This window comes from Mus musculus, chromosome 6 (genome assembly GCF_000001635.26).
Source record: "Mus musculus strain C57BL/6J chromosome 6, GRCm38.p6 C57BL/6J".
In the NCBI taxonomy this organism is placed as follows: Eukaryota; Metazoa; Chordata; class Mammalia; order Rodentia; family Muridae; genus Mus; species Mus musculus.
In genome coordinates, this window is record NC_000072.6 from 89643579 (window position 1) to 89669775 (window position 26197).

A 26197-nucleotide genomic window follows, 5' to 3' on the forward strand; every position below is an offset into this window, starting at 1 on the left:
GCAAATTAAAAAAGAATCAGTATTTCCTAGACAAGGTTTTTGTCACATTTTCTGAAATAAAGTGGAGACATCTACCCTTCCTGAAAAGCACCTATTTTGAGATTGGTGGAGAATCAGGAGCGGAAGGAACTGTAGAGAGGCCTCTGGGTGTCAAAAACTGTGGTAAAACGATAATGAAAACAGTAATTACAAGAAGAGCAGAGCATACAAGCTTGATTCCGCACCTTTGAAAATGGCAAGTGACTGCCACTGTGCCACTGGGTGGTAGACAGAGTAGTTTGCAGGCTCACCAGGCTGAGCTAAGGGGGCGTAGCTTAGCCCTGTGGAGGCCTGGAGGTGGGGCAAAGTTTTCCCGGGGGCGTGGCCGGTCGGTAGGCGGGCCCTCTCCGTGGGTCGCGCGGTCGGGGGCGTGGCCCCGTAGCTGTCCGGTGCGCCCGCGGCCAGTGCGTAGCGTTCTCAAGTTCTCAGCGGCTTTGCCGGCGTCGTCCCCTAGGCGGCCGCCCGCGTCCCGGTTCCTCAGCAGGCCCGGCTCGGCCCGGAGCGACAACAAAGCCCTGGAGAAGCCACCGTCCCCGCCGCCGCCTCCTCGGGCGCAGACCTCGCCCGGGCTGGGGAAGGTTGGAGTCCTCCCCAACCGCCGCCTGGGTGCTGTCCGTGGCGGCCTCATGTCGTCGCCACCCGGCCGCCGCGCCCGCCTGGCCTCCCCTGGGACCAGCCGCCCGTCTTCTGAGGCCCGCGAGGAGCTGCGGCGCCGCCTGCGGGACCTCATCGAGGGCAACAGGGTGATGATCTTCAGCAAGAGTTACTGTCCACACAGCACGCGGGTAGGCGGGGCCGGCCGTAGCAGAGCTCTGGGGCGTGGCCTGATGGGCAGGGTCTAAGCAATCCCGGTGGGAGGAGGGAAGTGAAGGTGAAGCCAGGACAGGGTGGGCCGGGCGGGGAGGAGCGTCGATAAAGAGGCTGGGTAAGTTTGTGAGCCGGATCTGGGGACTGATCAGAGGTCTGAGCAGTGAGCCGGGCGAACCCCGGGCTCAGTAGTTAGCGCCTGGTGGGCGGGGTCTGAGCAAGGTTGGTGGGTGGGGCGAAGCGGAGGTCTGTGGAGGGTGCTTGATGGGCGTAACCGGAATAGGGTCTGGGCGGGGCTCATTGGGCGGATTGGAACCGTGGAAGGGGGTCCTGGTGGGAGGGGCTAATAGGGAGGGTCTGAGTGGAACTCTGTGGGTGGGACCTAGTGTATGGGGGGTGGGGGGTAAGGGAGGGTTTGGGTGGAACTTAGTGGGCGGGCGGTCCTGCGCTGACATATGGGAGGTGGGCGGGGCCTGAAGGTGGACGGAGTAGGGCTTTTGTAGCACTTTCCCAGGTTTCATTGCCTACCTTCTCTGACTCACTACGGGGTCCCGGGAGGTTGCCATCTAGGGAAACATTTGCTTTCCAGCCTGATAATGGGCTTTAGTTAAAAAAAAAAAAAAAAGAACAACCAAAAAATATTTAAAATTGTTGTCTTATTAAAATAGGATTGCGTGGCTAGCTGAAGCTGGATCTAGATCCCATTTGTTAACTAGCATGTTTGGCTCCTTGACCAGGTTTCAGAACTAGCAGGGAGCTTGTAAGATGAAGGTAGAGGAGGTTTTAAGAACCATGGAAGTCGTGGCTAGTTTAAGCTCTGTTGCACACTCTGTAATTTGGGGCTGGGTGGGCATTCGACATTGTTTTCATATTATGAGATAAAAATATTCTTATTGAAATCTTTGGAAGGAAGATGCAAGATGGGGCTGTTCAATATCTTGATGTTTACTTAACATTATGAGAAAGTTGAAACAATAAAGGCCAGGTGTGTAACTTAGTGGGAGCAAGGCCCTGGCTTCCATTTCTAGCACAATTTAAATGAAAAAAAAAATAGATGCTTGGGCAGAAGGATCATGTATTCAAGGCCAGCCTGGGCTCCTATTAAGAGTGCTACCACAAGAAACGGGATGAAATGGTGCCAGCTCCAGGACCAACGTTCCATCCCCAGAACTCGTATTAAAACAGATGGCATAGTGGAGTGCACTTTACCTCAGTGTAAGACAGTGTAAGTCCAGGCTACACAGCCTGTAAGCGTCAGGCCAGTAAGAGGAGTTACTGGAAAGAAGGTAGACAGACAAATCTTTCGAGAATGATAGCTGAGGTTGACCTCTGGCCTCTGTAGCTGCAAGTGCACCTGCATGCAAAGATACACACAGACACAGTCACACATACATTAAAAATATGCATTCATTTTAAAAACTAATAAAATGTGGATGGCAGCGTGGAGACTACAGGCTGCTTCCTCCCTCCCCCCAGGGTTAGCCACATTCCTTATTCACCTGGGAGAGGTACCTGATGCTGCTCTTCACTAACAGAGCTCTGTTCTTTTGGCCTGCATGGGCCTTATGTGAGTCGACTCACATGTTTTACAGCTGTTTCCTCTGCAGTTTGGCTTGGGGACTCGTGCATGTTAGGACCTGTGGCTCTGTCTCATTACCTCTCACTGCTGTGATGTTCCCTAGGCTAACAATGAACTTGGGGTAATCCTCCTGCCTCGGTCTCCCAAGTGTGGGGATTATAGCATGAGCCACTACAACTGGCTTAATATTTTGATCTTAAAAGCAATATGGGTAGATACCTTTCTTTGGACACATCTGGGAGCACACCCTGGCCAACTTACCTAATTGCTTTTGAGCCATATGTGATCTTTGCCAAAAGCCCAGAAGCGATGGGCGTCTTTCATTGATTCATGGAGTCATCCCAGCGGCAGGGCGTTTTCAAGTATACTGATTTGGCCTCTGGTGGTGAGTGTGTCCCTGTTCTTGCTTTCCAGCCTTGCTGACAGCTGCTGTGTTCCACTTTTTCAGTTCTGCTAGGTAATGCTCTTCCGTTGAAATTTTCATCTCCCTAATGAAGCCTACGTGTTATGACTGCCTTGAGGAGTTTTCTTTTGTGAACCATTAAGACCACTTTCTTCTTGTTTTTCTTTTGTTGTGCTGATTTGTAGGTTTTCTTTACTTATTATAAATACTAATCCTTTGGTTACATGTTGGGAAATCTCGCAGAGTCTCGTGACTGGGTCTTGTGGTAACTGAGGCTTGTGAGTGTCCCGCTCCACTTTCCTTTCACAGTGTGTGGGTCTCAAGTCTTATTTAGGACCCCTGCTTTGGTCTTTGCAGCCATAAACACATTCTCCTGACTGGACTCCTGCAAGTTTTGTAGTGTGACTTCTACTGAGAGTGGCTGTTGGTGGAGTCCATCTTTTCTATCGATTGTATCTTCATATGTACTGGTCTCTTTCTTGGTGTGTGTGCTGGTTTATAGTAGGGAGCAAAACATTGCTTGAGGTAGGGTCTCTTACCAGTCCAAGCTGGCCTTGAACTCTCCAGCCTTTCCTGCTTCTGTTTGAATGATAGGTCTTCCAGCTCATTGCTAGGTATGTCCTAGAATCCCATCTTTTAGTAACCAATCACTGGCTGATTTTGTGGCAGTTTGTTCATGGGGCTATTAAATGCATCACCCACAATCCATTGTGGTTTTCACATATGGTCCCTACAGAATCAAGAAGAAAGATTTATTCCTCCATGAAGTGGTTATGCTGTTTAACAAGCATTAGTTATTGGGTTCTTAGCGTTGTAGAGCCATGAACATGGATGGATCTGGCCCTCAGGAACTCAGAATAGCTGAGCTGTCACCAGCCAGCTCTCACATACATTAAAAAGAGTTTTGACAAATAAGGGCTGTAGTAATGAGGGATAAAACAGTAGTTATTTAGACAATCTGCACAGGCCCAGGGAAGGTCAGGTGGGCTTCTGAGATAAAGAGGAGGTCTGCTTGTGCGGGAAGGTACATGACATAGTGATTGATGTAAGCAAAGAAAGGAGAGGGCAAAAGGAAGTGTGGCTCAATAGAAGGAGTAATGAAGGAAACCGGGGTGGGGTTCCCTGGAAATGGCTGGAATTTAACTTCAAAAGTTTGTAAGTGTCTCACGATGTTTTACTGTAAGTGTGGACTTAAGAACATGGTAAAGAAAATGTAACCCCCGACCTGCAAGGATCTGACCTGGTACACAAAACCTAGTGTGCCACTGGGACAGATGGATTCACATGCGAGTTGTAGTTAAAGCATATGTGCAGGACAGCTCGAAGTAAACTAGGGCAAATGCCTTGATATATATTTAAACACATTTGTCATATCAATAGAGCAGAAGCAGTGACATTAGGTGTAGGGAGTGGAGGAAGCCCTGCATAGGTGAACTCCTGAGGGAATGTTTGCTTTTGACATGGGTAACAGCCATGTCAAGAGCTTCAAAGCCTGAAACCTTTGGGAAAGTGGCAAAGCCTCCCCTCCTGGTCAAAGCACTAAAGTCGATAATGTGCACATAAAATGTCTATCAGAGCTCCCCTCTCCTAACCCCTTTTCTACAGCCTTGAAGACTGCTCCCCTCCAGAGATGCTTCTACCAAGATTAGCTAAGCCTGTTTCCTTGATTCAGCTGTATGCAGTAATCCTGCCTGTCATCCCCACTTTCAACTCTATATGATAAATGCTTGGGGAGAGGATGCTGAGGGTTCTCCCTCGGAGGCTTCAGACCACCATTTCTGTGTATCTTCATTTCCTGGCCACCCTGTGTCAGGTTCAAGTCCCCGGAGGCATGGTCAAGGCCTTGGCAGTTAGAAAGAGTCACATTGTTGGCCGCCACCACCACCACCACCACCACCACCACCACCACCACAGTCTTGTCTCCAGAACTTTCGATCTGAAATTCTAAACCCATCAACACAGTAACTAATGTCTTCACCTTCCCAGCCCTTACAAAGCACCTCCCAAAGATGAGTTTGACCACTCCAGGTGCCAGATGTAAGTGACATCATTTGGCGTTTGGCCTCTTGCTCCTGGCTTGTTTTGCTTACTGTAATATCTGCAAGGCTTGTGCATCTTATAATGTGAGCTGGAATTTCCCTTGTTCTTAAGGATAAATAATGATCCATTGTGTGTGTACATGCACCTTGCCTATCAATCCAGGCACCAGTTGATACTTGCCTTGCGTTTGGCTGTTGTGAGCCAATGCTACAATGAACATGAGAGAACAAAGGTCTATTACAGAGAATTTTTAATTGTATTTTTCTGAGGATTTGTCCTTTTCCATGGTGGCGTCTTTCATTCATTGGCAGATTAGCTTGTTTCTAAAGCAGTGGTCCTCAACCTCTCTGGAGGGGGTATGGAAAGACCCTTTCATAGGGGTTGCCTGAGGCCATTGGAAAACACAGATATTTACATTATAATTCATAGCAGTAGTAAAATTAGTTATGAAGTAGCAACAAACATAATTTTATGGTTGGGAGTCACCACAACATAAGGAAGAATATTAAAGGGTCACAGCGTTAGGAAGGTTGAGAACCATTGCTCTAAAAGCTGTTGCCTCTCCTATTTCTCGCCTGCCCATCTCCATTGCCTTTGAGCTGGAACTTCCCGTGGCCTGTTTCAAAAGAAGTCACCTAGGAACTCTCTGCCATTGTGGCCTGCCTCTCCCCTTGCATGATGTTCTTGAGCTGGAGGTAGGGACAGTGACCTAATTCTCAATGAGTTACACCTAGTTTCACGAGCAGGGTTCTTAATGGGCCTGTAGCTCTGATCACCTTGGGTTACCTTTCTCTTCCTGGGACTTGACCTTACACAGATAGCATGACCAACGCCCTGGTATTTTTTACCAGGCCCCTATGTAGAGCATTTGACCTCAGGGTTGAGAGGAGGAAGGGAGCCCCTGTTTTGAAGCTTCTGTGTCTCAGACCTGAGGTGGAGCTGAGGGGTGCTGGTGACCTGCCATTTGAGGAGATACTATTTTGGGAGCCACACTCACTTGAAGTAGAGTCCTTCCCAGGAGAAGAAAGGGCAGGTCCAGGCCCCAGGGCCACAGCCTCTGCTTTTTCTGAGACTTTAGCAAAATTTCTGGAATAAATGTTCATTTGCTGAATGCTCTTAGGGGATTTTCAAAACTTGAAGGGTCACTCTTAGATAATCATCATGGTTAGATATATGACATCAGGCCTTGGAGCCTCCAGGTTTTATCTCAGGGGTGGAGAGAGTTGAAGGATGGTCTCACAAAATGGCTGTGAAAAGACCAGTGGCTGCCATTGGGAGAACTGGAGGAGGCAAAGCTGATGGTGGCAAGAACATCTGAGCCAGGAGTTACTGTTGGGAACTAGAAAGTGGAACAGTTCAGTAGAGAGAACTAAGACTTAGCCATTGCTGGCATTGGATGGTGGTGGGGAGGATAGTGTGACCTGGACGATGTCTGGAAGGCAGGTGTTCAGGTGAAACCTAGCCAGAGCTTTGCACAGTGGTTATGCTGCAGATTCAACACCGAGTGATGCTCATACCGTGGTCTCTCAATCTTATCTAAGGGGCCAGACTCTGGGGTGTTTTCCTTAATCCCAGTTGGTAAATGGGCAGTAGTTAAACTTTCACCATGCTCCAGATTCCTGCTCCAGAGGCTGGAACGTGCGTTTGTCCAGTTCACTGTTGCATCTCGTGGACTTGGAACTGCGGTTGACAGGTCCTAGGTGCCTGATGGTTGATTTGGTTGGATGGACTTAATGGCTGTTGAGAGGAAGCACAGAAAGGAAATGACACGGTTGAAGAAGATTTGCACTGAGGCGTGGTTCCCATAGAAGAATGCCAGGAACCTGTCCTGTGCCAGAAAAGAAATTTGGGCAGGAAAGTTGATTAGGAGTCATAAGGAGGCCAAGAGTAGAGTAGAAGTGGCAGACTGGGCTAGTTTGGGAAACTATATAGAGGAAAATATGAGAAAACTGTTGGCCACACTCATGTCCCTAAGGATAACCCATGTCAGACATCTCTTATTGCCATATGTCACATGGGTACCTTTCAAAGCTGCTGAACTGTTTGAGAGCATGAAGCTCACAAGGGTCTCTCTTACAGGTTAAGGAACTCTTTTCGTCCTTGGGAGTGGTCTATAACATCCTGGAACTTGATCAAGTTGGTGAGTGGCCGTCAGTACATAATGCTGTTTGTAGTGAATGCCAACATGACTGCTCTTTTCCACACACTTTACTAAACTCTGTTTATTTTCACATCTTTCTATCAAATGAGCCCCTTTTGTTTGTATTAAACCACAGACGATGAACCTTCAAATGACAGACAGTTTATCATGATAAAGATTTTCCATGGTTGAGGCAGGCCATGGGAGGATCTGTAGGCTGCTAACTCTAAAGTGTCTGAGGCATTGCATCCTTGATTAAGCTGTCATAACAAAAGAAATCCACTCCATTTCCTGATTTGTTGCCCCTGGGAAGAACATGTTCCATGTTTAGTTTAGTTTTGAGTCTTTGTCATCTATGGTGTGACAGTCACCGAATGCTTCACGGCTTCTGCTGTTTGCAAGAATTTGGAATGAGATAGTGACCAGAATAAAGCTCAACTTTTCCTTCATGACACCAGCTTACCACCAACTTGCCTGAAGAAGTGAGGTGCTCCTGGTTCGAGCCCCAAGTGTCACAGCCCAGCTGCATTTTCCAAGATGGGGGGTGAATTGCAGACCACACTCATGAAAACATCTAAATGTGATTGTAGGAAGCATTTTCTTGGAAGCCATTATGACAGGTTCCACTTGGGGTTTGCCTTCTTAAAGGACACTTGTCCTTGGTCTCAGCACAGCTGTTGAGTATATAACCCAGATGCTTTGTTTTGAAAGGAATCCATGGGTGGGCCTTTGGGTTTCAGGTGTCCTCTGAAGGCATCACTGTTTTCCCATCTTAAGTCATTATTTCATAAACGCATGGAGCACTGGGCTTCATGGATGTGAACAGGCAAGCCATGAGCAATGGAGCACTGGAAGGCTTATGCTCTGCCAGGGGCCCTTTGTGGTATCTTCATATATTGTTTTATTCCATAGATGACGGGGCCAGTGTTCAGGAAGTGCTGACAGAAATCAGTAACCAGAAAACGGTGCCCAATATTTTTGTGAATAAAGTGCACGTGGGTGGATGTGACCGAACTTTCCAGGTAATGATGGTCATCAGACACGGTCCTCAACACTGTGTGTTCACATTGCAATTTAATCCATGTCAAAGGGGCATAGCAGTGGAAAGGCACAGGGGCTGGGTATGGGATAATCCTGAAGATGCAAGGGAAATGAGCTTTTCCATCAATACCTGAGAAGTTATACAATGCTGATTGCCAGGCACAGGAGGGACATTCTTGGCCTGAAGTCAGAGCAGCTGTGGCCCTCATAGAACTGAGTCTACTACCACTCCTCTATGTATGTGTGTGTGTGTGTGTGTGTGTGTGTGTGTGTGTGTGTATGAGTGATCATGAGTCCTGTGAGGGATTCATGGTGGCTCAGGAGCAGCTCATGACTCATGGGGTGTCTCATGAGGCCCCACCCCTTCCTAGAGATAGATAAGCTGTTAATTAGCAGGAAGACAGTAGTCTTATGCAGTAGTGTAGCTGACTGCAAGTTGCCCACTCTCCTAGCAACTGCCCAATTAAACTTAGAAGTTCACTAAATGACACTTGGAATCATCTTTTTGTTGTGCCATATCTAAGGGGAACAGAGATTTGTTCTCATAACCCAGGAAAAGTGACAGATAGGTAACTGGGGCCAGGGCAAGTCTTTTCTTTCTGACAGGGAGTGAAGCACACTGCTTCCCAGCAAGAGTTGGTCAACACACGCATCACTGTCTAGGGAATTATAATTCTGTCAAGACTGCCAATAATGGGTGCAAAGCACATGGCTTTTAACTTAATTCTTAAAATGCAGGAAATGCACAGGAGCCATTTTGGTAGAGAGTGACCGATTAAAACTGGGTGTTTATGGAACATGGCTCAGGAGTAGAGTGGCTGCCTAGCATGTTCGAGTCCCTGGGCATGGTCTCCCCTGGATGTTTATTAAATAGCATCCTTATTCTATAATTAAGTTTTTTGAATTACAATTCAGTTTTGTTTTAATCCCTTATATATGTAAGCACAAGTAACCAGTGACTGACTAAGTATATATCTGAAATTTAATTAAGAATAATTTTTGTCTGGGAGGAGTGTCACATTGACTGTTAATCTCTGATCCATGTAATTATGCAGTAAAAGCTCTGTTGTCCTGGAAGTGTCCCAACATGGCATAGGCAATAAGTGCTAGCCCCTTAGCACTCTGTCTAGTACCGTCAGTCCCAAGCTTAAAGATGATGCCAGAGAACATGGATCTGAAATTCGAGGAGGTGGATTTTCCTGAGTCACATATAATAAGAAGGCCAGGGCAGTTTTTTCTTCATTTGAAAAACCATCCCAGGCACCATTCCTCAGGCTACATAGCTCCTTTGAATCTTGATGTTATGTGCAAAGTACCTGGGCTAGCTCTTATCTGCTGCTTTCAAAGCAACAGGCTCTGCATGAAGACCGTGTTCCTGGGTCACTTACCTGGCCTCAGCCTATGGGCAGATTCTCATCAAGGGGGTCAAATGAACAAGAGACTCCAGAGCCTACTTTATAGCCATTGGGAAAGAAACAGTGAGGTGTGTGTTATAACAGAAGCCCCCACATCCCCAGCATAGCAATGGGATGTAGGTAGGTGTGTGTGATAATGGAAACCCTGCCCACCCCCTGCCCCCAGCACAGCAATGGGATGTAGATAGATATATGTGATAACAGAAGTCCCTATCCCCCAGCACAACAATGGGATGTAGGTAGATATGTGTGATAACAGAAGTCTTTATCTCCCAGCACAGCAGTAGGATGTAGGTAGGTTTGTGAGAGATCATGAAGATAGTCACTGGTGCATAAGAGCCAGATTTCAAATGAAGACTAGCCCAGAGGAACTAGCCCTTGAAAAGTGACACTTGATCATTTCACCATGGAAAGTGGCCTCGTTTGACACTGATAGTAGTAAGCCCAGCCCTCTGGTCATCCAACACATGGTTAACTATCAGAATATCTAAGTCACACATAAATGTGTGTGTATCCATTGGCATAAGTTGTACTCTTCTTAAACCTAGATAGGTTTGCAGCCCCAGCATAAATGTTTGATCCATTGTTCCTGAGGCTCCCTTCTCCTCCTCCTCCTTTTTTTTTTTTGTGCCAGGAACCAAACTTGGGACCTTGTGCTCCCCCACTAAGCCAAATCTCCCCACTTTGAGTGATTTTTAAGAAAGATTTAGTTTTAATTTTTAAATGTGTGCATGAGAGAATGAGGAGCGGGGAGAGAGAAGATATGCTTGTGTGCCGGCAGTGGGCAGAGATGTCAGCTCCCTGGCAAGTCAGTTTCTGTCTCTTGTACGCCCAGCACTTGTCTGCCACCCATCATAGCTACTAGGAACTGGACTCAGTTTCTCAGCTACAGCAGTCTGTGCTCTTGACAGATGAGCTCCAGATTTGTTTGGTCAGATTTGTTTGGTCAAAGAATCCAAGCTGGTTGTAGATGGAGTCATGTGGTATTCTGTCCCCTCTGGTACTCCGTAGGCACATCAGAATGGTTTACTGCAGAAGCTCCTCCAAGATGACTCGGCTCATGATTACGACCTCATCATCATCGGCGGGGGTTCTGGCGGCCTCTCTTGTGCCAAGGTGGGAGCATGAGCGGCCATAATGACTTTTCAGAAGGTTAACTGTAATCTTGCAGGCTATGCTTTTATAATAGCTGGTTCGAAGGGGGGTGGTGAAGGATGGTGTCTGGCAAATTCAGATGTTCACTTAAGGGAGAGAAAAATGGGGGTGGGAAGGTGACAAGACACCTTTCCATGTGGTTGTTTTGTAGGAAGCTGCCAACTTGGGAAAGAAGGTCATGGTGCTAGACTTTGTGGTCCCATCGCCTCAGGGCACGACCTGGGGTAAGTTCCTGCATACCCTCTGCTCTTACAGGTAGCTTCTTTCTTGTCATCTCAGGCAACCCACCCAGACTCAGCAGGGCGAGCTGTACAGGGGTACAGACTCTGTAAAGGAACACACAGACAGTTCAGTTTTACAAAGAGAATGTGGTACCGTGGCCCGGCACCCTCGCTTCTGCCATAGATTTTGTATGCAACTGTCAGTGCTCTCTTACTGTTGCAGGCCCAGTGCATATGCTATGAGTGTCCTGGTCACTTTCCGTTTCCATCTCAGGCTCACAGCTGGGTATGATGGCTGTATAGTGGCTGTCATTGTCAGTGTCCACCACTGTTGCCCTTTGGTTACAGGAGCAGCACATGTGGTCCCAGCCATGCACCTTGTCTGTGCACTGCAGGGCAGAGTGCACACCTTGCCATGTGTGTGTGTGTGTGTGTGTGTGTGTGTGTGTGTGTATGTATATGTGTGTGTGTGTATGTATGTATGTATGCATGCATGTATGTTCCCCGCCTCTTCTCAATAAAACAGGGCATGCAGATTTTGTGTAGAATGTTCATTCATGCTTCAAGTGCATTCTTTTGTCTCTGGTCTGCTCTGGGCCAGATACCTGACATCTGGTCATCTCAGTCTCTGGTTTCAGACTGGGTTTTGTCAGTTTGGAACAGTAAGGAGACAGGGGAGGAAAGCTAGGGTCCTGGCATGCTAGGCCTCATCATCTGGGAAGCCACACATGGTCAGTGCCACTGGCTCTGGGTCCTGCCCTCCCTCTGGCTCCTTGTCCCTTCTCACGGTCATGGCCCTTGCTCGCTCTGTCCATGCACTCTTCTGTCTAAACTGCATCATTGTTGCTCTATGGACTCTGTACCCAGCCTGGCTATAATTTCTTGTTCCACCCAGAACCATGATAGGCAAAGTATGAAAAAAAAGCGTTGTTTGAAATGCAAGCTAATTCAGAACATTAGTCTGGAATTCCCAGGATGCAGCAGTGCTCCTTGTTTGTTCCTTGACTTGTCCACATGCCTACCCATGGCCTTTTCCCTCCTTCTGCCTCTTCCCCGTTTTTCTCCTCCCTTACCCAGAAATGATCCTACCAACTGTGTGCGCACTGGAGGAGTGCAGCAGAGAGTTCCTTACTTGAGTCCTTCCAAGGGGTGGGTACTCAGGCCTGGCCTGTTTTCTGTAAGTCACAATCAGAGTAGATGCCACTAGGCAGCTTGTGAGGACTGACAGTTGGCTCAGAGGAATGAGAGTTACAGAGAGACCCTAGAAGCTGAAGCCCAAGGATACAGCGCTTACCTCATTAGCTGGGGCGGCTCTCATCCTTTGAGCATCAGACACAAGTGAAAATCTAGATTGTCTCTAGAGCTTTTCATATAGCTCTGGATTTTCCCACATTACTGGGTCTTCTTCACAGATTGCAAGTTAGATAGTTGACTTAACCGTTTGTGCCCCATTTGGAGGATAAAAGTTGTACCTGCCACTACTTGAGCTTATCTCTCTACTTCTAGCATAGCATAGCATGCATTTGAATAGCATTGCAGTGAAGTGAGAAACCTCATGCAAGCATGCTTGCCCCCTGGGAAACACTTGTCTTGTTGCTTTTCTTTTCAGGCCTTGGCGGCACCTGTGTGAACGTAGGCTGTATTCCAAAGAAGCTGATGCATCAGGCAGCCCTCCTGGGGCATGCTTTGCAAGATGCCAAGAAATATGGCTGGGAGTATAACCAGCAGGGTGAGCAGTGGGGGTGAGCCAGGGCGGGAGCACCCCAGACAGACCACGACTCTCCATGGGTTCGTCATCATTCCGTAGGCACATCCACTCTGCCCATCAGCTGTAGAGGCTTCAGTTTGGCTGTTGTCCTTGCACTTTGCCAAAAGACAAAACTTGAGCAGACCCTCAGCAGAAGGTGGGAGGCAGTGATGGCCATTTTCAGACCTTTTTCGAGTGTGAAGAATAGAATGTTGTAGTGGTGTTGAATCTAGGATAAGAGTCTTGGCTGAGTCCTATTCCTGCTTGCTGTCTTGGCTCTGCCATGCAGGGTAATGACAGCAGATCCTGCCCAGAAGCAGCACCAACTCTGCAGAGTGCTTGTGGGGTCCCTGATGCCCCTCTACAGCATCAGAGGAGCACCAAGAAAGCTGGGAGGATGAAGTAATCCTTTGACCTCTGTTATGTTATCCACCCTTCCCCCTTTTTCTTTTTGAGGCAGGGGCTTGCTTATCAGGTTCCCCCTGGTGGGATTTGAACGTGTAAGCTCAAGTGGTAAGAGTACCCCTACCTCCTGAGTAGCTGGGACAATGGACATGAACCACTATGCCCAGGTCAAGCTGCATCTTGAAAGCCACAGAGGAGGAGGACATTAGGGCCAGGAGCAGGTTGACCAAAACTGTAGATGTGAGAAAATATGGTATATGGGGTGGGACTCAGAGAGCTAAGTAGTTAGATTTTACCCCAGAGCTGATGGGGATGTTGAACTAAGGCAGGATAGAGGCAGAGTGCAGCGTGGAGTCCAGCTCCTTCCTGAAGCACTAAGGCACCTAGAGAGGAGAAGAGATGGGAGGGCTAGGACAAGGAATACCACCGGCCTGAACAAAGACGTCAAGGCTGAAAGTGGGAAGTGGATTTAGGGATGCTGAAGATGCAGAAGTGACTGGATGTGATAGGTAGCTAGACACAAAGGTGGAGGGTCTTCATGGTTGCTATACCAGAAGAGCATGTGGAGGTTTTAAAAGTCATGAATGAATCATCTCTCTCCAGAGACCTTGATGTAGATGTATTGCAGGTGATGGACAATTATAGAAACAGCAGATTTACCCAAGGTGGAGAAGAGAGGCAGGCATCAGGCTGTACAATGGGCATAGGCCATGGTTCATTGAAATAGCATAGGCAGGCTCAGTTTGTAGCTGAGTGTGACTCACTTAGCTAGGCATGGTAGAGTTCAGTTGAGAAGAGACGGTACCAGGCAGCTCACTGGAAGACACTAATGTAGGATCTGCCCATTGTACCTGGTGGGTTGGTTTCAGGGCAGGACTTCTGTATTTAAGAATATTCCTTCTCCACAAATCCCTCTGTTGTTTCATATTCTACTGAAAGCATCTGCCAAGTGCCCTAGAAGGTTAGCTGTCTTGGGGAAGGGTGGTTTGGAGGGAGAGGGCTGGGCAAGAGCTGTGAAGCAGAGTCACAGCATATGGTGATAAAGTAGAAACTGGGTATGGCCATAGATTGACAAGACTAGGAAACAGGAGGCTGGGATATTTTAAGACTCAAGAAGAGTTGAGGCTAAAGTAACTATAGTACCAACTGAATCTAAAAACAGAAGACTGCAGCCTGTGGAGGTGACCCGGCTGACAGGCATTAGTGTCTTAAAGGAATTTGTGTCACTTCTGAGGGCTCACAGTAGGTAATAAGAAGGACTTTTGTCAGGAATGTACAGTTACAACCCTAGGATCTGATGGTGACCTAAAGTCATTTCATGAAAATCCTTACCTACAGTGCTTTAAAAACTCTGTCAGCAAGGCTGACATAAGAAACTTCTTTTCAGGATGAAGAGTCAAAAGCAAGGATTTATTGAAGAGTTTGATGTTAAATATGAGTTGGAGCTGCTTAGTGCATGGCTAAAGTGCTCCAGAGCCACCTAGTGCGTGACCATAGTGCTCCAGAGCCACCTAGTGCATGACTATAGTGCTCTAGAGCCACCTAGTGCATGGCTACAGTGCTCCAGAGCCACCTAGTGCATGGCCACAGTGCTCCAGAGCCACCTAGTGAATGGCCATAGTGCCCCAGAGCCACCTAGTGCATGGCCACAGTGCTCCAGAGCCACCTAGTGCATGGCCACAGTGCTCCAAAGCCACCTAGTGCATGGCCATAGTGCCCCAGAGCCACCTAGTGCATGGCCATAGTGCCCCAGAGCCACCTAGTGCATGGCTACAGTGCTCCAGAGCCACCTAGTGCATGGCTACAGTGCTCCAGAGCCACCTAGTGCATGGCCACAGTGCTCTAGAGCCACCTAGTGCATGCCACAGTGCTCCAGAGCTACCTAGTGCATGGCTACAGTGCCCCAGAGCCACCTAGTGCATGGCTACAGTGCTCCAGAGCCACCTAGTGAATGGTCACAGTGCTCCAGAGCCACCTAGTGCATGGCCATAGTGCCCCACCTAGTGCACGACTTTAATGCTGTTGGCCAGTGCATGATGAAGCGTGTTAGGAAAGAATGGACACATGCTTGGAAAGAAAGGGTTAATGGAAAGGTCTGACGTTATGATATGATATATCTAGAGCATATAAAAGATTGAGCTTAGCAATATTAGAATTAATTAGTTCAGTTAGTGTGAAAATCACATTTCTTACTTGCCAGCCATAACAAGCTAAAAATACAGTGAAAAATGACAAAAATGACGAGATGCCTTGGAGCAAAGCTAGCGGTGTACATGGGAAGACTGTTAGTGCTATGAATTAGAGGGGTTGTCTCAATATTATGAAGAGGCCATATCTCAAGATTATCTCATGACTATGCAGACCCATCACAATCTGAGACCTTATTTTTTTCCTTCAAAGCTCAAAAGTGATCATTTTAAAGTTTATATTGAAAATAAACTTGTGAGACGAGCTGAGCTTTCTCAGAACAGAGGGTGACTTTTCTCATCCGGTTTGTTCGGAAGGAACAGACACAGAGTGGAACACAGCCAGGCCCTAGATTTGGCCAGTCAGTCTCCCTGGAAAACTCAGGGGATCTGGGACGTGGTTACGGGATATGCAGGCTGATGCACGGCCATGTTTGGGACCCTACTTTTTACAGTAAAAGTCATTTGGCTTGTGAAGAGAATGTATAGGACCCCTGTAGTCAAAGTTCCCCAGAGAGGAAAGGTCTTTAAGGGGTGGGGCTTAGAAATGTGCCTCTGTAAAGAACTTTGCATCTGAGAGTATATAAAACAACCTTTCCAGGATGCAAAAGCCTAGGGCTCCCCTTACCCTAGCTAGTGTCCTGGGAAGGCCCCATGTCCACATTGACTGTACTGGGGACTGGAGAGGAGAGGGGCTTTCTGGGGGGGGGGTGGGTGTGGAGAAAGGGAGGGAGAGAGGGAGGGAGGGAGGGAACGACAGAGGCAGGCCATGACCCTTGGCTGCCGATTTTTTCTGGGCTGTCATCTAGTTATGACCAGATTCCCCAGGCAGGCAGGCCCTTATGTCATATAAATGTGGAACTATGCAGTTGTGTATGAGCTTTTAGATCCAGCTTTTTTAGACAAGATGGAATCCCACCTAGAAGAGGCAGGGGTGGCAGAAAGGCCCAGCAGTTGAATCCTAGCCTTGTGTCAGATAGAACATTGTAAGACAAAAGGCAACTCTGAGTTCAAACTTCATTTATTATAAAGAAATGTAAGGACCAGAGTGTTGCTTTGTAGCAGTTTGTGGTTTTCACCAGGAAGGAGTGACAGCAGGATGTCGCCCTCTAGTGTTACAGGCCTTGAGCCGCATCAGCAGCAGGGAGGGATGGGTATCTTGGGAGGCTTAGGAAGTCGGGATTCCCCATCCCTAGGCGATATGAGTTTTGAAGTTTGTCATGGCTGCCTCAACTCACTGCTTTTCAGGCAGCCATCATCTGTAGGTGACACAGATCTGACTCTTCAGGAGTCTTTGCTACCTCTGCCCCTTGTCAAGAACTCTGATGGTTCCCAAAGCCCTGACCTTGGCTTCAGGGCTTGGCCTCTGATTGTCCATTTCATCCAGAGCAGCCCCGCCTCCTTTGCTACCAAGGCCTCTGTTGGAACCTGGCTCCCCTCTTCTGTAGTCTTGCCCGCTGGCTGCTCTCCCAGCTCCACCTCTGTTGCAGCTGTTATAGCAGTGGGTGCTCCATAGTCTGCTGTCCCTGCTGCTGTTCTCAGTTCAGCCCACTCTACTAAAAATACACAAGGTAGCCACCTCGAGATAAGTGTTTTACTTGGCCTAATATTACAACCCTAAGGGAGGCAGCACAGGAGAGGTCTCCCACACCCTGATTGGCTGAATGAGAGGAACACTCTTATGTCCAGAGAAGGGACATTGCCACCACCAGAACAAACCTTCCACACAAAGGAAAAGCCTCTATTTGCATCAGTCATAGTCAAATCACTGTCTCTCTTAGCACCAGGCACAGCAGTCTCTCTGCTGGGTTGCTGGAGGAAGAACTCCCACTTGGGCCTTAGAAAGTGGCTGCAGAGTCATCAAGTGGTCACTAAGGCTCGGGACAGCAGAGAATGTGGTGCAGACTGTTTGAGTCAGCCCTGGCTGGGGCTGCACCTGCTCCTGGCTGGAGCTGGAACAGGCAGCTGTGGTGGTTGTACAGTTTCTTTAAGGTATCTGTATAGTGTTCAAAATGGCTGTGGTGGCATCCTGCTGGCTGTATGTCCTCTTGCTTATGGCAGCCAGGGCACAAGGGACATTGTAACAGCTGCCAAGGAGGGAGTCAGGTCACCCATCTCCCAACTTCCTTGTTCATCTCTAGGCAAATGGACACCAGAAGCAGAGCTTATGTTGTGAACATACCCTGTGATTTTAGCAGTGTTGTACAGTGCTCAGCACCTGTCAATGCCCAAGGAGAAGGGTTTCTGTGTCTGTCTCAACTGGAGGACTTCTTCCTACCCAAGGGGCTGGGAGAAGCATACGCCCCACGGTGTAAGAAGGGCTTCTGGGAGGTGCTCCCTGTGACAGAGTGCCCCCCCCCTTGCATGGTGGGCATCACCATGTGGGATGCGCACCTCTCTGTGGCTTTTTCTTCTCAGAACTCTGTCTCTTCTCTCTCCCACACTTTGTAATGTAAAGCTGAAAGATGAAAGCATAGCAGGAGCAGGAAAGATTAAGGGGCACCATGATCTTGTCTTTAAAACAGTGGCTCATGTGATCAAACAATCTGCCTGGATGTAGTGGTGCACACATAATTCCTGGGAGGCAGGAGGATCACAAGTTCAAGGCCAGCCTGGGCTACAGAGAAATCCCCTGTTTCCAAAGTAAAGGAAATACCAGCAACAAAACCTCACTGTGTTCCTTTATCCTGGTTATTTCTCAGTGAAGCACAACTGGGAGGCCATGACAGAAGCTATCCAGAGCCACATTGGCTCCTTGAACTGGGGCTACAGGGTAACCCTTCGGGAGAAAGGCGTGACCTATGTCAACTCCTTCGGGGAGTTTGTGGACCTGCATAAAATAAAGGTACGCTGTGGATCTGCTGGGTTCATTGTCTCCTCTACTGTCATTGAATTTGGCCTTGCACGGAAATTAAAATTCCCTGTTGTACATTATCAGCTGGCGTGGCACACTTACAGCATGTGACCTCAAGTGTGTGCTTTTCAGACCTCTGGTTGTTGGTTACATGTCACGTTAAATTGTAAGCGTGTGCGTTTTAAAGAACTTTTAATTTAAAGGTATTGTTTGCCTTTCATTTCATTGTTACTCAAAATATTGAAACAGCTTGAAGTGCAAATGACTAAAAATAAGTATTTCAGCGGCTGGAAGCTTTTAGAAAATGAAAACATAACTTCCAGTCTGCAGTATTCACGGGGTGGCTTACTGTGGTGGCTATGTATGTGATGCTTGTATACCATCGAATTTCTGTATGCAAATGAGGTGGTTTGGATGACCTCAGGAAGATTAAACTGGAGTTGGAAAGACATCAGCCACTGTCCTCAGTGGATCCCTGTGCCATCAGATCCCCATCTGGATTGTTTTGTTCTTTTCTTTGCAAAGACAGCATGAGGTAATCTTTGTAGGATCTTAGGTTCTTTTATGGCCAGTGAGAGCAGCTGAGACCACTGGGGACTGCTCAACTTCAAGTTGTCCTTTGAACCTCCCAAACTCTATAGCAACTAAAGGTAGCTTGTTTCTCAGCCTGTCTGAGGCTTGGCAGATGGCTGAGTTGCCTTGCCCTACCCAGTGTCTTCTGGGACCTCATCTCCCCCCCCTCCCCCCCGGGCTCAAGTTCAGAGCATCTTCTCTCCCATCCCACCCTCAATTGTCTGCTTCAGCACCATCCTAAGGTGTCCCTGACTCAAGCTGTAGCCCATCAGCCGGTTGTGCCTACATGTGTTTAAATGCCATTGTTGGCGTTGGAATTTCTTACCTGGAAATGCATTTTGAATCATTCCTACAATCACAAATAACCAGTAACTCTTGCTTGTTCCCCTTACCTGAAGATCTGTGGCATGGTGTGTGAGAGCCTTCAGTTTTAGCTCTAGCCTGCCTCCCAGGCTCACACGTAAGTTCAGGTAATTCAGGGTAGGAATGCTGGCAAGATCAGAGGCAGGAACTGTGGAGGTGAGCTGCTTCCTGCTTGCTCTCTGGCTCATTTTCAGCTAGATTTCTTATGCAATCTTTCCAGGGTGGTACTGCCTCCCCACACCAGTCACAGCCAAGAAAATACACCACAGGTACTTGGTACTTTCCTTGTCTCCAGGCCCTTCTGCAAAGCCATCCTAAACTAGGTTTGTACTCACCACCTCACCCCTAGGGCGAGGCTGCGACCACTGTGCTGTGCAGTCTTGAGCTGTCTGCATTGCTCCAGTCACCCGGTGCTGCTGGCTCTACATTCGCAGCCAGCTGCTGATGCTGCGTGAGTGTAGTGACGAGACAACTTGCCAAAATGTATTTTCCTTCTTTCAAGGCAACCAATGTATTTTCCTTCTTTCAAGGCAACCAATAAGAAAGGGCAGGAAACGTTTTACACGGCTTCGAAGTTTGTCATAGCAACAGGTGAAAGGCCTCGGTACTTGGGAATCCAGGGAGATAAAGAGTACTGTATTACGAGGTAAGAGTGAATGGACCATGTCTTCTGTGCTGCATTGCGTGCTTGGATGTTTCTATTTTATATGTTCCCTGTTGCATAGCATGAAGAATCTGAGTTCACGACAGAAGTATACACAACACAAGAAGCTGCAGTTAACATACTAAAGTGAAGAGATGTAAGATCAGGCAGGTAGTGAGGTCACTGGTAGAACCCACCCAGAAGCCATGCTGTTTCTAGGTAACTGTCAGAAGAGGCCAAAGCAAAGGCAGAAACCTAGCAGTGAGTTGCATGGCCCAGGACAGCAGAGAGCCAGGTAGTCAAGAGCAGATGGCTCTTTGGCTCTTTCTAGACTGCAAGTTCAGTCCGGTGTTCCTGGGTGTCAAGTTAGAGACTATGACACTACAGGGACTTCAGACTGTGGGGCAGATGTGTGTTGAGGAAATACATTTTTATCACACTATTGTTTGGTTAAACATAACACTCACCACACATGCCAATACACTATACACACCCACACATCCCCATACGATGGTATCTCATACATTGTACACACCTGCACATACCCTGTACTATAGTATCTCATATACCATGCATGTCAGCACAACCACATACACTACATACTATATACTATCCATTTCTCACACACTGTATACATCCACACACACACACCACACACCACATACACTACAATTACCCTATATATCATACACATGCATATTACATGCCAGATTTAATGTTTTCCATTCTATTTTTTTAAAATGCATTTATTTTATGTATAGGGGTGTTTGCATGCACATCTGTATACCACATGTGTGCAGTACCCTCAGAAGTCAGAAGAGGGCATAATAGGGCATCAGAATCTCTGGAACTGGAGTTAGCGGTTGTCTGTGAGCCACCATATGGGTGCTGGGAACTGAGCCCAGGTCCTCTGTAAGAGCAGCCAGTGCACTTAACCACTGAGCCTTCTTCCTAGGCCCTTTGTCTCATTTCTTTAGTAATCTGCTTGTGATCTTATTTGATTTTGAACTCACTGGCCCATGTCTTCACTATATCCTCTCAGGCAGATCTAACTAGAAGCTTCCAGTGGCTGTTGTGTTCTTTTGACGTTTCCACTCAGGCACCAAATTGCCATCTAACAACAGATCAGCATACACCGAAACCCATTTCGTGACTACCACCTGCATGCTGTCCTCTTGTCTCTTACAGTGACGACCTGTTCTCTCTGCCATACTGCCCGGGATGTACATTAGTCGTAGGCGCTTCTTATGTTGGTCTGGAGTGTGCGGGCTTTTTGGCTGGTTTGGGGTTAGATGTGACAGTCATGGTACGCTCCGTCCTTCTTCGTGGCTTTGATCAAGAAATGGCAGAGAAAGTGGGATCCTACCTGGAACAACAAGGTGTCAAGTTCCAAAGGAAATTCACCCCCATTTTGGTAAGTCTGGGCAGCTTGGACCTTTTTCTGTCTTTCTTACTCTTTTTAAAATTCACCCTCCTAACCTAACTTATTTCATCAAATGCATTAGTCCTCACACACTGACACACACACAACAAGGAAAGTAACACATCTACCTGTAGGTCCACAAACACCCCTTCCCGCCCCAAGTCTCCCTCCTTTCCCTCTGATCTTTTCAGTGCTTCCTGCCTTCAGTCTCCTGGTTGTCTTGTTTTCTCATCAGCTTTCGTCCTCAGGCAAACCAGCCCTCCCTGCCTTTCGACTGGCTCCCCACCATTCCTTTTCCTTTAAAACCATCCTCTGCACACCACCTCTATTTTTTGCTTGTTTCACAGTCAGATGCTTCCTCCCAATTTCTCAGTCCTTTGAAACCGCTTTTCAGGAAGCCTAGTGGTCACATCTGTGTCCACACATTATGGGTCCCTCTGCTGCTTGTAGTACATGTCTCCTCTGCCGAGCGAGCGCTTTCTCCTTTGACTGGTGCAACCTCAGCCCGTGGCTTCCCATCCAGTCTGCTCAGCCCGCAGATTGCTGGCGCTCATTTGATTTTGTCTGCCTCTCTTCGCTGGCCTGTACTTTCTAAGGGTGATCTGTAGCTTTAAGATTTCTTTGAGCACTAATGGCACTCGGATTAACAGCCCCTGTTGAGGCGGCTCTCCTGAACCCCCACAGGCATTCAGAGAAGCCCATTAGACACCACTGCTTGAGTCCTCGTGAGTACTTCAACTTTAACAAGATAACATTTAAGCACCACGTTTCCCACTTAGACCCTGCTAATCTTTCTGATCCACACAGTAAGTGGAGCACTTACTTAATAAGCCAACACCTGGAAGACTTCCTCTTTTCCTTTTCTCTTTTTCATTTTTTGCTGCCTCCCGTCTCAGTGAATCCTCCATTTAATTCTATCCGCAAACTGCAGAGCCTGGATGTATTCTTTCTCTGCTTAGTCTAGAGAGCTCAAGTGTACCTAGCTACACATGTGATCATCACACTGCAAGCACACCTTTACATGCATGTCCTTTGGTCAGTTTGTTGTCTGCCATGTTAGAGCCAGTACTTCATGTGTCCTCACTAGGTTCAACAGTTGGAGAAAGGTTTACCAGGAAAATTGAAAGTCGTGGCTAAGTCCACCGAAGGACCGGAAACAGTAGAAGGGATATACAACACGGTGAGTGTGTGTGGTGAGTGTTCCTGGGAATGAGCAGGCAGGGCATTGGGAAATGACCTTCAGCTTACTGCTCCCAACTCTGGGTAAGAAGGTGGGGGTGGGGAAGGCTGCGACCACACTCGTGGTCAGTGATGTGTTAAGAGTTTCGTGTGAAGTGTGCTCATATGTGACTGTGCACTGAAAGCTCTGGAAGCTCACATCCAAACCACATTGGTCTCTTATTCTGAGAATTAGATATTTCATACATACATACATTTACTTGGAAATTTTATGATAAATATCAAGTATATTTTATAAACCAAAAAAAATCAATAAATCAAGTTTTCCTTTTCAAAGGCAAACAATTCCTAATTCTTGAAGTAGTATGAATATGAATAGCCTGAGAGGCTAGGGTACCAGTGGGTCTCTTAGATGCAGTTTTAATAGGAACTGTACACTTCCTATGCACCCTTTATTTGTGTGCATTATGTAGTTATCTAAAAAGTAAACATAAATATATGGAGGAACAGGCAAGCTAGAAAGTGCATAACCAAGCACAAGACCAGCCTCTGCCTGCTGAGACTTTGGTTAAGGTCACATGGTGTACAGATGGTGGCAGTCGTCTAGGAAGAGTGCAAATGTCCAGGTATTGAGATCTTAGAGGCTCCACCAGCAGTCACCCAGGCCTCTAGGAGATGAGAGCCTCTCATGGGTTTGTTCCTGGGAGTTGTGTGTTACGTGGTTACAAATGTCTCTCTCTCTCTCTGTGTCTCTGTTTGTCTCTCTGTCTCTGTCTCTGTCTCTGTCTCTCTCTCTGTGTCTGTATGTTTTTACTATGCTGCTGCTATACAAAAAGGCCAAATTTTGTGGGGTTTAAAAATTATTCATTTTTTTGTACGAATCTTACCTGAAGCCCTTTCCTTATATTGCTGTGGATTTTCTGTGCACACATTCATATTCTTTGGCAGTAAGCGGCTTAGTCTCCTCTCTGCTGTAATGCTGGTTAGGGTTTTTTTGTTAACTTGACTCAGACTAGAGACACCGAGGAAGAAGGAATCTCAACCCAGGAATCCCCTCTTACCAGGCTGGTGTGTGGGCACGTCATGGGGTGTTTTCCTGATTGATGTGTGAGGGCCCAGCCCACTGTGGGCAGTGCCACCCCAGGCAGGTGGTCCTGGGTTGTGTAAGAAAGCAGACTGGACATGAGCCAGGGAGCAGCTCCCTGCATGGCTCCTGCTTCTGCTCCTGTTTGAGTTCCTACCCTGACTTTCTGAGTGATACTCAGAAGTGTAAATTGAAATTAACCCTTGCCTAGGAGGTTGGTCAGTGTTTTATCACAGCCACAGAAAGCCACCCAGGACAGCTCACTAGCCAGGGCTCCAGTGCAAGGTTTATAAATAGAGGCGACAGACAGCAGGTGACTCTCTTGTTTTCTATAACAAGAGGCAAGTTTCGGTGGCTTCTTATGAACGAGTGATGCTCCCCTCAGTGTGCTGGTGGCAATTGAGGACATTCTAGGCTTTGTTTGCCAAGTGGGTTGTTTTTTTCTTACTTTATTTCTTTATTTAAAAATTAAGCACAGAGATTCACTTGTAACTTTTTCTCCAGGGTTTGGGAAACATTGGGTTGGTTTCCTTCAAACCTGTCAAAGTATTAAGTGATTTTTTAAAATCAGCTTTGAATTCTTGGTATCAACCCAGTTCATTGATTTCAATTTGTTTAGAATTTAGAATATCTATAGTTATGAGTCATGTTGGGTGTATGTATGTGTAAGAGCTCATGTGTGGTGTATGTGCACACTTGTATGATTTGTATGTGTGTATGTGTTTGTAAGCATTTGTCAGCTTTTTTTTGAGTCAGTCTCTCACTAAATAGACATGGCTGGCTTTAAACTCACTATGTAGTTCAGGCTGGTCTCAAACTCATAGTGATCTTCCTGCCTCGGTCCCCTAAGTGCCAGAATAGCTATGCGTGTTGCCATGCCTGGTTTTGGTTTATAATTGCCTTTCACATTACTGCAACATTACATCTTAAACATTTTAGGCTTACCTGACTGTTGAGGTCGTCCTGGTTCTTGGAAGACACTGATAGTGTGTTTATTTCCTTCTTTATCTTCTGGTCACATTTACGGAATATTAAGATTGGAGTTTATGTATGGTGAGATTTACTGATGGAACCTTCTAGGCTTAAATTCTACAGGGGAATGTGTGAATGTTCTGCAGGTTTTAAAAAAATAGTGACTTTTGATTTATTATGTCTTCTTTTAGGAGTTAGTCCATTTCTGCTAAGATTTCCAACACATTGGTATACAGTTGCTCATATGTAACTTATAATTGGATGATCAGGCCTATTGTACAGTTGGTCATTTTTGGTAAATGCACATGCTGGTATAGGGCACACTCCTTTAAAGCAGTAGAACATGTCTGTGAGTCCAGAAAGCTCCGGACCCTTGCCAGTGCCCAGCCACCCCTGCTTGGTTCTGTCACCACAGACTTAATGTGTACTATTGTAGTGTGCTATTTGCTCTTCAGTGCCTGCCATGGTGTATGCAGGTGGCCTTCCCAGGGCCACTGGTGTTGTGTCTATCTGTACCTGGGGGCAGGAGAATGGGGTAGACACTGCATGACTGTTGGTACTTTTCCCTGTGTGTGTGTGTGGTGTGGGCTTATGGCAAGGCAGAACAGCATGGCTGGGGTGCACAGTAGGAGCAGTGGGTAAAAGGAGCATGAGAAAGGACTGAAGTCCCACAGTCCCCTTTGAGGGCCTGCTCCTAGTGACCTCACCTCCTCTCCATAGACCTCACCACTCAAAGGCTCCTCAGCTCCCAAGGACACTACAGGCTGGGACCAACTCTTGAACACACGAGCCCATGGAAGACACCCAAACCAGAGGAAGGGCATACCCATGTGACCTCACTTTAATTATCACCAGATCCCTCCCTCTCTCCAGATCCTGTCACAGGCTGAGATACTCTGGGCCAGTACAGAAACATGTAGGTTTGGAGGTAACAACTCATAGGCTTCTGCAGGTTTCATGGGTGAAATTAATGTGATGGTTAGTGCTGGACAGAACCCAGAGTCTCCTGGAAGAGGACCCCTTTCCATACTTGGGGGATTATCTTGTGTTAACTGAGATGGAAAGATCTGCCCACTGTGAGCTGTGCCATTCCCTGGCTGTGGCTGTGTGAATGAATAAAGAGAGCCGAGCAGCCTACGAGTCCATCAGGTCTGCTTCCTGATTGTGGAAGTTGCTGCAAGCTTGAAGCCTTGACTTTCCCCATCATGAACTGTGGTCAGAACCCTTTCTCCCCTAAGTTGCTTTTGTTTGGACTGTTTTTTTTTTTTTTATCACAGCCACAGAAAAACTCAGATGGTTATTAGGCAATGTCTCTGAAGGAGTCCATCTAATTTACTGGTCTGGGCCACTTACAGTACTTCACTGTTATTCTTTTAATGCCCAAGCGTCTGTAGTGGTATCTCCCTTGTCCTTCTCATGGGGATAATTTATGCTTCTGGTCTCCTCTCTAAATGCAGGTTTTGTTAGCAATTGGTCGTGACTCCTGTACAAGGAAAATAGGGCTGGAGAAGATCGGGGTCAAAATCAATGAGAAGTAAGTTTAGGGTCGTGGTACTGTTACTGCACATAACCCCATAAAAACTCTGCTAATTGCTAAGATACAACATTCAAATGCTTCAGATTTCTCACCATAAATATGATGCTAACCTAGTGTTATTATCTTAATCAGCCAATTAGGGACTCTTAGCACAGGCCTTAAGGAGCTCATGAATTCAATAGCAATCTAAAAACATATTCATAAAAATATGTTCTCCCACTGTCTATGATTTAGAGTGAATTTTAGTATCTTTGATCAGTAAAAGAGAAAAATTCCAAAGCCCTGGGTGATCATGGGGAATGTGGAAGCTTCAGATTGGCAGGAAGCATAGTCTAAGCTGTCTTCTAGGTCACTGAACACCGCAGTCCCCAGCTGTGGTGCCACTTAGCAG

General features: G+C 47.1%; 1 protein-coding gene across 4 annotated transcripts in view; it reads left to right on the top strand.

The window, feature by feature from the left end:
* Positions 1-409: 409 nt before the first annotated feature.
* Positions 410-26197, top strand: part of Txnrd3 (thioredoxin reductase 3) — a 31542-nt gene continuing 5754 nt past the window's right edge. For 2 of the 4 annotated variants that reach the window (NM_153162.3, NM_001178058.1), the window contains exons 1-11: positions 410-824; positions 6948-7008; positions 7921-8030; positions 10476-10580; positions 10771-10843; positions 12450-12569; positions 17881-18023; positions 19499-19614; positions 20800-21025; positions 22122-22214; positions 25727-25803. In NM_153162.3, the coding sequence (NP_694802.2) occupies positions 666-824; positions 6948-7008; positions 7921-8030; positions 10476-10580; positions 10771-10843; positions 12450-12569; positions 17881-18023; positions 19499-19614; positions 20800-21025; positions 22122-22214; positions 25727-25803 (1283 nt within the window). In that variant the 5' untranslated portion in view covers positions 410-665. The remainder of the gene's footprint in view (positions 825-6947; positions 7009-7920; positions 8031-10475; positions 10581-10770; positions 10844-12449; positions 12570-17880; positions 18024-19498; positions 19615-20799; positions 21026-22121; positions 22215-25726; positions 25804-26197) is intronic. The other 2 variants (NM_001178059.1, NM_001178060.1) reach the window with 1 other exon arrangement.